Genomic DNA, 12303 nt, shown 5'->3' with positions numbered 1-12303 from the left:
GGAAGGCCTGGGACAAGATACAGCCCTTCCTGCCTTTCTCCCTCCCTCCCACCTCCCCTCCCTCCCTCCTTTTTTGAGGCAAAATCCTGCTATGTGGTATAGATGACCTTGAACTTGAACTTGTGGTGGGGATTAGAGATGTGAGTTGCCATGTCTGGATGTTATTTTTTGTATTTTAGTGAATGGGCAGAGTAATTTTCTCATTACTGTTCTGACAGGACAGGAAGTATCATCCCCACAATACTCATGTACAGAAGCCCAGTTCCTACCTGATGTGCTATTTGGGAGGTCCTAGAAACTTTAGGAGGTGGGACTAATTAGATTTGGGCCACTGGGACAATGTCCTGAGGGGCTGTATCTTGTCCCAGGCCTTCCTCTCTCATTCTCACTACTTTTTAAATGACTAAGTTCCTGGTCACAATGAGGTACGAACTTTGCTCCTCCACGAACACTCTGTCATAATGCTTAGTTTCTCCATAGCCAAAGGAGATGGAGCTGGCTGAGCATAAACTGAAGCCTGAAACCACAAGTCAAATGATCTTTCTTCTTCTAAGTTGTTCTGTCAGGAAACCTGTCAGGGACAAAATCTGACCACTACAGGAAACACTAGGGAAATGGAGAATTATTACTATTGTGAGTAATATAAGCAAAGCCTTTCTTTCACTATTTCAGCCACACATTTAAGTAGTTCATTCTTCAGAAATTATTCCTCCTAAAGAGAACTGTTTTTGAGTACACAAAAATGTAGAGAATCTTGCAGAGACCCTCATGTAACTATCACCCAGACTCAAAAACTACTGTTAAGACAGTTATTCATAATGGCCTCTTTGCTTTTATTTTTCTGGTGGAACTAGGAAGTAAATCCTAGACCTCTCTGGTGCTAGAGATTGAATCCAGAGCCTCATTCAGGTGCTTTATTGTAAGCTATACTCCCGCCCATTTTGATATAGATTGATACAGAATTTTGCAATTTTAGATTAACAAAAAATAGGGCTATAAATATCTTTCTTAGTCATTTAAAAAGACCATATCTAATTTAAACTTGACTGTATAAATGTATGAGGATTAAGCAGAAATAAAAGGAAAGAGATGTTTAAGTGAGACTCTACTAGTAGGAACCATATAGAATGAGATGCCTTTACCAGCTCCAGGACTGGACTCCATGATAGTAATAGTGTAAGATCCACTGTATAGCCTGAACATAACAGGCAGCTTGATCAGCCAGAAACTCACTGAAATAGAAAGAGGCATTTTCATTACAATGTTGTTTTCTGGAGATAGATCAATGTCTTCAATGCATTTTTAATACTTAAAAAATTATAAACAGAAAAATTCAAATTTCTTTACAATTCCATCTTGTCACATAAAAGGCTGCTTTACCATTTTTCCAAACCAACGGTCACCATAGTTAAGCCTGCTGTGTGTACTTAGGTCATTGGTATGTCATATTTTTGCCGTAGAGTTTGGTGTCATCTAATAAATTTTCTACAAAGTGGTCCCATCACTCTCGTAATTAGTAGGATTGAGAATAAATACAAGAGTTCTTAGAAATCTCACAACAGCATTTACAACAACTTTTACAGAATGTTCTCTCTTCTGAACAAGATTCCCTTCTAGTCTTGTTTCTCAAAAGCCAAACATCATTCTTAAGATTTGGGTTAAACAAATCTTCAAATCACCACAACAAAACAAGCCATAGTTTAAAGTAAAAACTTAGAAATTTTTTATCTTTGCATTTCCAGGAATAATTTTATCTTTAAAATGTCTTATCACCCTCTATCAATCACTAGCTGTTTCAGTTTGCTGCTTCTCAGTCACTGCTGAGATGAGGCTGTGCTATCTTATCTTGTCCAGTGAATTTCTGGGTTCCAGTGAGTCTGTGGCTTTAGCTTTCCAAATAGCTCAGACTAGTCACACACCAAAGTTAAGTCTTTGTTTATCCAATTTTAAAAAACAATCAGCATCTTGTGGAGTTGTCAGTAACTTCCTGCAATCACCATTTAATAGCAGTGCAGATTGTAGAGATGGAGAGAGGAGAGATGATGAGCCAGGGGTTTAGTGAGCCTCTCTTAAATACAAGATCTTGCTATGGAGCCGAGCCTGGCATTTACACAGGTGCTAGGGATGAGAACGTGGGTCCTCAGGTAGGGTGGCAAATGCTACCCACTAAGCTATCTCCCTAGTTTATCCATTCAGCAATTTTTATCCTAGTCATAGAACACACGCCAGAATTACTATCATGAAATGCATTCTGAATTTATGAAACCAATAAATCTCACACTACATCAAAATCATGTTGTTTTCTGAAGAACTTAAAAATCTACTTTTTTTTACTTCAAAATAAACGTCATCAAAAAGCATACTCAGAAACTACATCGACCCCCATCTTCGTCATGTAGTATGTTCTTTTATATTGTCTAAATTCAGTTTCAAACAGATCATCATCTTCAGTCTCATCTTCAAAATTATCTGTGAGAAAAACCAGAAAGATGTGACTGATAGTCATGAATATTGTTTTCCACCTTGTGCGGTGATGCATGCATATAAAAGCTGACGCCTATAGACTGTCATAGGACTCTAGCCAGCTCCCCATTGCTGAGCTCGTACTAATGAAGGAAAGGCAAGACAACTATCATGTCAACGGAATACACTAAACACACAGCTCACACTCACCTCTAGAAGCCACTCCTTCACCTTCACTTTTGTCTAATGCAGCCCAACTTAAAGAATTTTCCTGGCCCTATTAAAAAATAACAAATTATCATAAGATGAACAGTAGGATATGTTTCCAAGTCGGATGTAAAAGGGAGATTAGAAAAATACTAACTATAACTGAAAATGATCTTTAAAGGATACTCTAGCAGCTTACTTTAAAAATAAGATTAAAAACAAAAACTGATACAGGATGGTTTTGTTATCAATTGTTTTCTAAAATTATACATTTTTATTATATAGATCTCAGATATATAATAAATGATTTTTATTAAATAAAAAAGTATATTGAATTATAAGAGCATCTAAACATTAATTGCAATACAAACAAAAATGAAATAATCATATCACTCTCAATACTATTATTGTTCCAACCTACTATACCTTTCATTTTCTGCTCAACTTCCTTTTATACATATTTTGTGACCTTAACCCTTTCTCTCTTGTTTTTGATTGCCCAGCTACTAGCAGTGACACCCATAAGCTTTCCTTCATGTAACTCTGGCCTCTAGGGGCTTTATGCTCATGGGTCATAACTGTATGTATGTCTGATATAACTCACACATTCCTGGAAGACTGGAGAAGGCTAAAGACTGAGCTAAGGTAGAGGACCTAGGAGTTATTAACATGTAGGTTTGTTCCCTTTAAAGTTTCTTTTTTCTTTTCCTTTCTTTCTATTTGAGATAGCCTTACTGTGTAGTCCATGCCTGCCCTGAAGGTCAAGATCCCCAAGTCTCTGCATTTCAAGTAGGATCACTGCACTCAATACAAAGCTTGTTTTCTTAGAAGAAACATATGTGGTAGAATCAGACTGATTACTGCTCAGTTCCACTGAAAAAGAGCTATTCACAAATGTTAGGCTGGAGAGATGGTTTGATAGATAAAGCACCTGATGCCAAATATGAGGACTGGAGTTAGAGCTCCAGCACCCATAGAATAGAAAGCCAGACAGCTGTGGCAGCAGCTTAGGATCTTACCACCTGTGAGGCAGACATGGGAAACACCCTGAGTAAGGAGGGTACCAAACTACCTAGAATTGGTTCACCTGCTTTAATACATAAAGTGAAGAGCAACTGAAGGCGACAACTTCAGGTCTCCACATACACCAAGGCACACATGCACTCACACATACAAATACACACACACATCACGCATACAAATATGAAAAACAGGAGAAAAAATTAAGAAATAGAAAACTGTGCCAGAGAAAATCAGGATATTTATATTTCCCAGGGGAAAATGTATTATTTTATTATTTTATTAATTATTTTTATTAGTCTTGAACCTAAACAGAATCAGGTTCCCATCATTATTGATAGGCTCAAGAAAATTTGAGGTTTCTTTTTCAATTAACACAAACAAGACACTGTTTAATTCAGAACACTAGAATATTCTGAGTCTATTAATCATTATTAAGCAGAGATATTTACTACTGTACTATTTTTAAAATAAATCATATTTATTCTTATTTATTGTGTATGAATGTTCTGTCTGCATGGATGTAAGTGTACTATATGCATGAAGTCTGTGGAGGCCAGAAGAGGGTGCTGTATCCCTTGGAATTGGAGTCACAGATGGTTATAAGCCATCTCATGTGTATTGGGAATCAAACCTGAGTCCTCTGCAAGAGTAGCAAGTGCTCTTAACCAATGAGCCATCTCCCTAGCTCCTAGAGATTATACTACTCATTCTTAATAAGTCCACTGCTGGCACAGTGGTCTCATAGGAGGTCAGTAGTACAAAGCCAGCCTAGACTACATGAGAACTGGTCTTGAATAAACAAGCAAACAAAAAAAAACCTCCTAAGGCCCCGAGTAAGTATAAACTAGCTCAGTGCTCTGCTGTTTTCAAATGGCACAACTTAAATAATTTATTTTAAAAGTGAACTTACTCACTTCTTTAAATTTTTTTTATCTTATATGTATTCAAGTGTTTGTCTGAATGTCTGTATGTATACTACATATATTCCCAATACGCACAGAGGCCAGAAAGGGTGGTAGATTCCTTGAAAGTGGAGTTATTGTAAGCTGCCTTGTGGGGACTGGGAACTGAACCTGGATCCTCTACAAGTGCTCTTGACTTTTGAGCTATCTTTCTAGACCTATTTATTGGCTTCTTAATAGAGGAAACATATCACTATTCCTTAGAGGTGAAAATAAAAAACTCATTTTTTCTTAAATACTTATTTATGATATGAGAGAAACACAGAGACAGAAACCAAAATAATTTTAGATATTCATGTAGAAGAAATCAAAATGAAACAAGTCCCTGAAACCTAAGGAAAATGAGAAACAAGGAACATTAGTTTTACTGTTACAGTTTAAAACAAAAAAAGGAAAAAGAAAAAAAGAAAGAAAAAGAAAGAATGACCCCTAGAAGCTGATCACCTTTGGTTTTCTCTTCTCTTTGCAGTTCTTTGCTTCTTCTGCTGCTGCACCTGCTGCTTCATTGAGATACTTGTTACCAACTTTGCTTTCAAACCATTTGAGGTCCACAAAAACTTCGCTGAAGTGTTCTCGATCAAACTGAACAAAAATCAATTTTAAAATGATTTAAACATGACTAAAAGATTACAAACTAAATTTCTAACAGAAACTATTTCTGGGGTACAGAATATTGAAGATTATTTGTTTATACACACACATAATATCACAAAGTCTGGAAACTGAACATAAGTAACTAATAAAGAAATAGCTCAAGTAAAATGATACAGAATGAATGATCAGAACAATGCTACAAAACCGTCTTTTTCTGGTATTAACGAAATAATTAATGGCCATTCACAGTGATCCTAGATAGGAAAATAAACCTTGTAGTTACTTACATCTGATAGTTTCACAAGGTATCTCTCAAATCGAGGTAAGTTGAGATGTCCACTTTCATTAATATAACCTAAAATGAACCAAATCTAAACTTGTAGTATAAACTGACATTATGTTCTAAACAGCTCTATAAAATTCTTTCCACAAACTGAGTAATTCTTTTAATGAAGAAAACCTTCTAATTGCTTTGCTATCTATAAACCAGCTTTAGTTTCTATAACCTTTATATTACTGTATTTTAGGCACTGAAATAAAATATTAGAAATTCAGGTTATACAATAAAATGGCTTCCACATTTCCAAACATTAACAATGCCGTATGTATTACAGTCTGATTATTCAACTTGAAATACTCATATAAAAAAAGGTGTAGCTGGCTGAGTGGCACACACCTGTATCCTATCCTCTGGGAAGCTGTGGCAGGAGGATTTTGAGTTTGAGGCCAGCCCAGGAATACATAGTAAGACTTCACCTCAAAAAGAAAAAGAAAGCAAAGGAATAATTTCCTGTAATTTAGAGAATTTTTTTTCCAATTTCCCTTTTTAACTGTTTTGGTTTATATTAAATACTTCATATATATTTAGAACAACTGGATTTCTCTAATGAATTATGAATGAATGAAGTGAACCCAGTGAGGCTGCTGTTTTTCTTAAGGAGTTAAAGGTGAGGCTAGTTACTTAATGAGTGAGGTTGTTCACCGGTAGTCAGATTCTTTAGCAACCACTGAAAATGAAAATCTCAATGCCTATCACTTATACTAAAAGAAACACATAGTTTTCCTAATATAGCTACATATACAGTAATCTAGTAAACACAGGGCACTAAATTACCAATAAAGTGGTCTTACCTCCAAGTTCTGGCAGGATAGCAATATATGTTCCATAAAGAAGAGGCAGTGCATCATGATTAATATGTAAATGAGGTAGATGAGGGATAAAATCATTGCCAACAAGAAATCCCATCAAAATCCAATCATCTATAATTTTTTCAATATCATATTTAAATGTGATCTTTTCCTATAGCAAAATGGAGAACAAAGTGAAATCCTATAGAAATTTCTGTATGGAAAATAATAGTCCATGGCTAAATTAAAACTTACTTTTAATGCTGAAAATTCATAATCAATATACTCTCTCATTAAAGACAAGTGTAGTAGGTGAAACGTCGTTTCTTCTGGTGCACATACCCTGTAATTAGTCAAGTGATCAATAGAGTTGTCCAACTTCAAAAATGAAGCAATGGCTAAGTAAAAATTATCACTAATAGATAATTCTTATCTTTAAAGAAGTAATTTATATATAATTATATGAGAATGCTATCCTAATGGATGAAATATGATAAAGTAATAGGCTTACATTGTAAGTTTGGTGGACAGATTCAGAATTCATAAGGTCTAAATAAAATATAGAATTCATATAAGAAACTACCTGGTCATTGTGGGAAGTGTACAAATTAGTGAGGGTATGTGTGCACTTTCAAATATAGTTTATCTCCTGCATTGACAGGCCTCTATATTGGCTTATATTCCAAATTTATCTATAAAGAATAATATTAGGAGACAGTATTATATTTAATTAGATAAGATATAAGCAAGATTTATGGCAAGAATGTGAAGGCAGTTCAATGTAAGAAAAGCAATATCATATAGCACATGAGTAGAATGAAGGGGGAAAATTTCCAAAATCATTTTGCAGAAAAGCATTTAACAGTATTTAAGCACTCTTCCATGATAACACCTGAAATGCAAGTACTCAGGAAGCAGAGGCATAAGGATAGTGAGTTTGAGGCCAGCCTGGTCTACATAAAGAGAATGTTCTAGGCTAGCTTGGCCTATAGAAAGAAACAATGTCAAAATTAAAGTGGGCTAGCAAGAAGCTCAGTGGGCAAGGACATTTGCTGTTAGGTCTGATGGCATGAGTTTGATCTCCAGAGCCCACATGGCAGAAGGAGAGTGCCTACTGTAGGCTATCCTCACCTCCACACATGCCATAGGACTGCATGTGTGTCCCAAACACATTCATTCTCATTCTCACTCTCACACTCTCTCTATTTGTCATATACACATACAACGTACAACATAGTCTAAAAAGGAGAAAGAAAAAGAGCTATAGTGATAATTTTCTTAATATGACAAAAGGCATTTATGAAAACACACAATTAACATTATAGAGTGAAAAAATTACACCTAAGACCAGGAATAAGACAAGGATACCTACTTTACCACAGCTACTCAACACACCATAGCTATTCAACACTGTTCTTTAACTCCTAGCCAGGACAATGAGGCAGGAAAGATAAAGAAACGAAATTAAAATTGGAAAGGGATAAGTACAACTTTATCTGTTTTCAGATGGTGTGATTCTACAGACAGAAAATCCCATAGTTTACATAAAAACGTATTAGTGATAATAGATAGCATATCTACAGGGAACAAGATAGGCAGTATTTCTGTACACCATCAAAGGACAAACCAAAACAAAGTTAAGAAACTTATTCCAGGGGTTGGAGAGATGGCTCGGAGATAAGACCACCAGCAGAACACTGGCTGTTCTTCCAGAGGACCTGGGTTCAGCTCCCAGAACCCACATAGCAGTTCCCAACCATCTGAAACTCTAGTTATGAGGGCTGACATCCTCTTCTAGCCTTGGTGGAACCACACATGCAGGTGGAGCATATACAAATATGCAAGCAAAACATTCATGCACGTAAGTAAAATAAATCTGAAAGACATGATTCTGTATACAAATGACACCTGGAATAGTTAAATACTTTGGAATAAACTTAACCTAAGAGCTATACCAGGGAAACTATAAAATAAAGAAATTGAAAGACACAAAACATTTGCTAATGGATTAGAAGACTATTTCAACATCAAGATGTTTTAAAAGACCTACAGATTTTTAAAAATCTTTCTTAAAACTATCTCTATCAAAATCCCAATGATGTTTTTCACAAGAGAACAGGAAAATGTCCCCCTTGCCCCCCCAAAAAACCTCATGCTTTCATGAGACCCTAAATATGCAAAATAATCTTGAAAAAGAATAAAGTTGGGTCTCACTCTTCTTGATTTCAATGTTATCTACATTATATCTGTATGAACACACCAGTAATGATACACCAGTAATAGAAAGCACAAAAAATAAAACTCTGCATACATGAGCAAATGATTCTCAACAAGGAACTAATATTCTCAATAGGAAAAGAGTAGTTTTCTCAACAAGTAGTGATAGGAAAACTGAGTTTCCACATACAAAGAATAGAACTGGATTAAATATGTAAGTTAAGACTACAAAGCTTATAGGAAATGTTAGATTTCTAAAGCACATGTGTACATTCCATTAATAAAGAGATGGTATAATAATAATAAAACAAACTACAAAACTTAAAGTGAAGCGTAGCTCAGCAGCTGAGTGCTTACCATAGGGCTCCAGTCCAGTCCTGCCAAAAGCTCTAAATAGGAGAAACAAAAACGAACCTCTCTACAAAACTTTTAGAATAAAAAATAGGGATAATGTTTGTGACATTAGATTTGGCAGTGTTTTCTTGGATACTACAGACACTAAAAGGAGAGGCAATAAAAGACAAAGACACACTGGAGTACATCAAAATAGGCACCTATGGATTAACAGGAAATACTCGAAGAACCCACGTGCTAAGAGATTACCAGCCATGCTTTTGTTCTTTCTTCCAACATCTAATTTACCTTTGTGTTTTTTTTCCACCAAACCGAACTTCTTCTCTTAAGAGAGAAAAATGTGCCTCGTGACTTGTTAATCCAAGCATGATCTGTCAAAAAATAATTACAAAATATTGCTATTCTACCTTTGTTCATACCATTAAGTTTACAAAAGCAAATTAATAAAATTTCTATGCAAGGAATAATTTAAAAGTCAAAATGTGAAAATCAGAATCAGTAATTCCAATGGCGGGTATTTATGGAATCAGGTGAGGAAGTGCACATCGGAGCCCACACGCTTTGTAGCTGATACCAAGTCCTCCACTCCTCCTCCCCTAAAGCACAAAACATAGTCCTACTTCTTATGAGTAGACATTAGAAGCATTGACCTTCCATGCCAGATGCTAAGAGGTCACAGTAATATTAATAGGAGAATTTATTCCAAAACGGAAAAGGGCACTTCAATTTCCTCATATATTTTATTCTACTCCCTCTCAAGAATCCAAAAGTCCACTCAAACATGGGAGCCAATGGCAACACATATTTTATTTTCTTTAAATTCTTATTCAAATAACAAAACAAAGTGAAACATGAGGCAATCAGGAGATAAGGTTATTTACATGTTAAAAAAACCACTGTTATATGTGTATGATAATGGCTTTGTGGCTGAGTGCTTTAAAAGCTTATTATGGAAACATTATGAAAACTTGTATGTATTAAGAGATAACAGGGTATGGGATTTGCTTCAATAAACCAGCTTGGTAGCAAGGAAGCTGATGACTACATTAAGTTTAAAAGAATTACTACTTAGAAGAAAAACTTGCTGGGCAGAGGGGTGCATGCCTTTAATTATAGCACTTGGAGGCAGTAGCAGGAGGATCTCTGAGTTTGACGACAACATGGTCTACAGAGTGAGTTCCAGGACAGCAGGGGCTACCTTCACAGAGAAATACTGTCTCAAAAATCTCCAAACCCAAACCAATATAAAACCTCCAAACAACACCCCCTCAAAAAAAAAACCAACCAAACCCCCTAAGGAAACAAGAGTATAAGGAAGGTCATCATAGTAGCTTGCTTGTTTAGGTTTTAGTTAGTATGAAAACTTCATCTGATGGGGCTGGAGAGATGGCTCAGCAGTTATTAAGAGCTGACTGCTCTTGAAGGGGGCCCAGGTTCAGTTCCAAGCACCCACAGGGAAGCTCATAACCATCCTTAATTTCAGTTCCAGGGCATCTGATGGCCCCCTGGCCCAGGCACACATGTAGTCCTCACATGTGCAGGGAAAATGCTCATATAATTCATAGATCTGTGAGTTAGGATAGGAAATATTCATGTCCTTAGGTAACAGCTTTGCTTTTCAGCAGCACTTTCTTTCCTTCCTTCCTTCCTTCCTTCCTTCCTTCCTTCCTTCCTTCCTTCCTTCCTTCCTTCCTTTCTTTTTTTTCCCCAAATCGTAATTCATTCACACAGGGGTTAGGGGTTATAAACACAGAAAGGCAGGATGTGGGAAAGGGGATGACACTGGAGTGTGGGTGTTCAGGGGTAATACAGATATCTTTCAGAACAGGGTATCGGCTGGGTGAAGGTTCAGGGGACAGGTCACTGTGACTCTGCCTATGATTCACTTGTCCTTATCTAAGTTGGTATTGTCTGCCAAGGCTACCTATTTGCAAGGTCTACGACTACTCAGGCTGGTAAATTTCCACAAAAGCTGCCTGTTTACAATAGCTTATAGCCATCTGTTTCAGTGTTTTTCCACAGAGACCCAAGACTTGGTGTTAGTATACATGTACGACAGGCCTATTGCTGATTTTAGGCCTTCAGTGTGTAATCAGGGATGCCTCTGACATCTCCTCCCTTCTCTAAGCATAGAAGGGCTGTGATGATTCTAATCTTGCGAAGGTTGGGATAGAGGCCTGACCTCCAGTAATTGAAGAGGACCTTGTAATGGCTCTAGTCCCCCTGTCGCTGTCCAGTGAGGCATGAGGGCCATACCCGTCCTGATGTCTTTTTCCTGGAGAAGGGATACTTTTGACATCAACCCCTGTGTAGTCAGGCTTGTCTCTCAGGGAACCCTGAGAGATATTTTTAACTTTTATTTATATTCCCTTGCAGTGCTTAGCCTCACAGCCTAAGCAAGAATTCAGATCGCCAGTCAGAGGGGGTTCTGGGTGGCCCCTCTCTCAGCAGTACTTTCTTAGAACTAGGATTACTCAGCTGTGTAGACTAGACCAAGATCAGTTACCCATAATACATGACAAACAAACAAAGCTTATTTTCCCAATTCTTTTAGAACTTAGATAATGGCAAATGTAACAATCACTGCCTTTGCATTTATTGCTACAGCCAGCAAAGTTTTCTGCATTAAAAGTCCATCTCTTCAGTATTTAGCTCTATGACACAGGCTTATAACAACAAGTGTTATACTTACCAAGTCAGCATCTAAGCCATAAAGACAATGTCTGGTGTTTGGATCATGATCTGGCTTTGCTTTCTCGGATCTGATAAATTCCATGATTTTATGCTCTCCTTCTCCAGGAGTCTAAACATAATGTTTAAAAAAGAAGGTGGTAATATGCTATGCTTCAAAGTATTAAATAAACTTAAAAAAATTCTTTATATAACAAAAAATTATAACCTCATGGCCTGAGAAGTAGATGGTAACGCCTTGCCATGATTTGTCTGTGGAAATTTTCATATTTACAAAATACTTCAGATGTTCATGCAACCTGGCCATGAATTCAGTCCCTATAAGTAAAAAATTTTAAAAGGTTAATCAGAGAAAGAGATGAAAATAACAAAAACAGGTAAGTTCCCAGTAACAACATATAATCAGTAATCTTCAAAACCCAAAGTTCTCTTGCTTATTCTCCAATACTTCAAATGTCACTAAAAGGTAAAGTCATGAATTTTACTCCATGTATAGACTGTGCTTTAAGTATTCACCTAAGTGCAGTTTGAACTCTAATATACTCCAATTTTCTATATTTCTTCTGAATTCCTAGGAATATTATTAACTTTACTTATTATTATGTCAGCGTATGATATGTAATATGTGAAGGTAAGCATATGCATGCCACGGCACATATGTGGG

At 36.4% G+C, this 12303-nt stretch overlaps 1 protein-coding gene across 1 annotated transcript in view; it reads right to left on the bottom strand.

Annotated features, from left to right (window-relative positions):
• Positions 1–11957, bottom strand: part of LOC114615845 (5'-3' exoribonuclease 1-like) — a gene marked incomplete at both ends in the record, with an annotated part of 13727 nt that extends 1770 nt beyond the window's left edge. Inside the window, 10 exons of the mRNA XM_028761458.1 lie at positions 1143–1232; positions 2364–2469; positions 2674–2740; positions 5100–5237; positions 5537–5604; positions 6381–6549; positions 6633–6720; positions 9237–9319; positions 11641–11751; positions 11848–11957. Of these exons, the coding sequence (XP_028617291.1) occupies positions 1143–1232; positions 2364–2469; positions 2674–2740; positions 5100–5237; positions 5537–5604; positions 6381–6549; positions 6633–6720; positions 9237–9319; positions 11641–11751; positions 11848–11957 (1030 nt within the window). The remainder of the gene's footprint in view (positions 1–1142; positions 1233–2363; positions 2470–2673; positions 2741–5099; positions 5238–5536; positions 5605–6380; positions 6550–6632; positions 6721–9236; positions 9320–11640; positions 11752–11847) is intronic.
• Positions 11958–12303: the final 346 nt, after the last annotated feature.

The sequence above is a fragment of the Grammomys surdaster genome, unplaced genomic scaffold (assembly GCF_004785775.1).
Source record: "Grammomys surdaster isolate TR1022 unplaced genomic scaffold, NIH_TR_1.0 163127, whole genome shotgun sequence".
NCBI lineage: Eukaryota > Metazoa > Chordata > Mammalia > Rodentia > Muridae > Grammomys > Grammomys surdaster.
The sequence above is the reverse complement of the archived record's forward strand: the minus strand, read 5'-3'. Positions and strand labels throughout refer to the sequence as shown.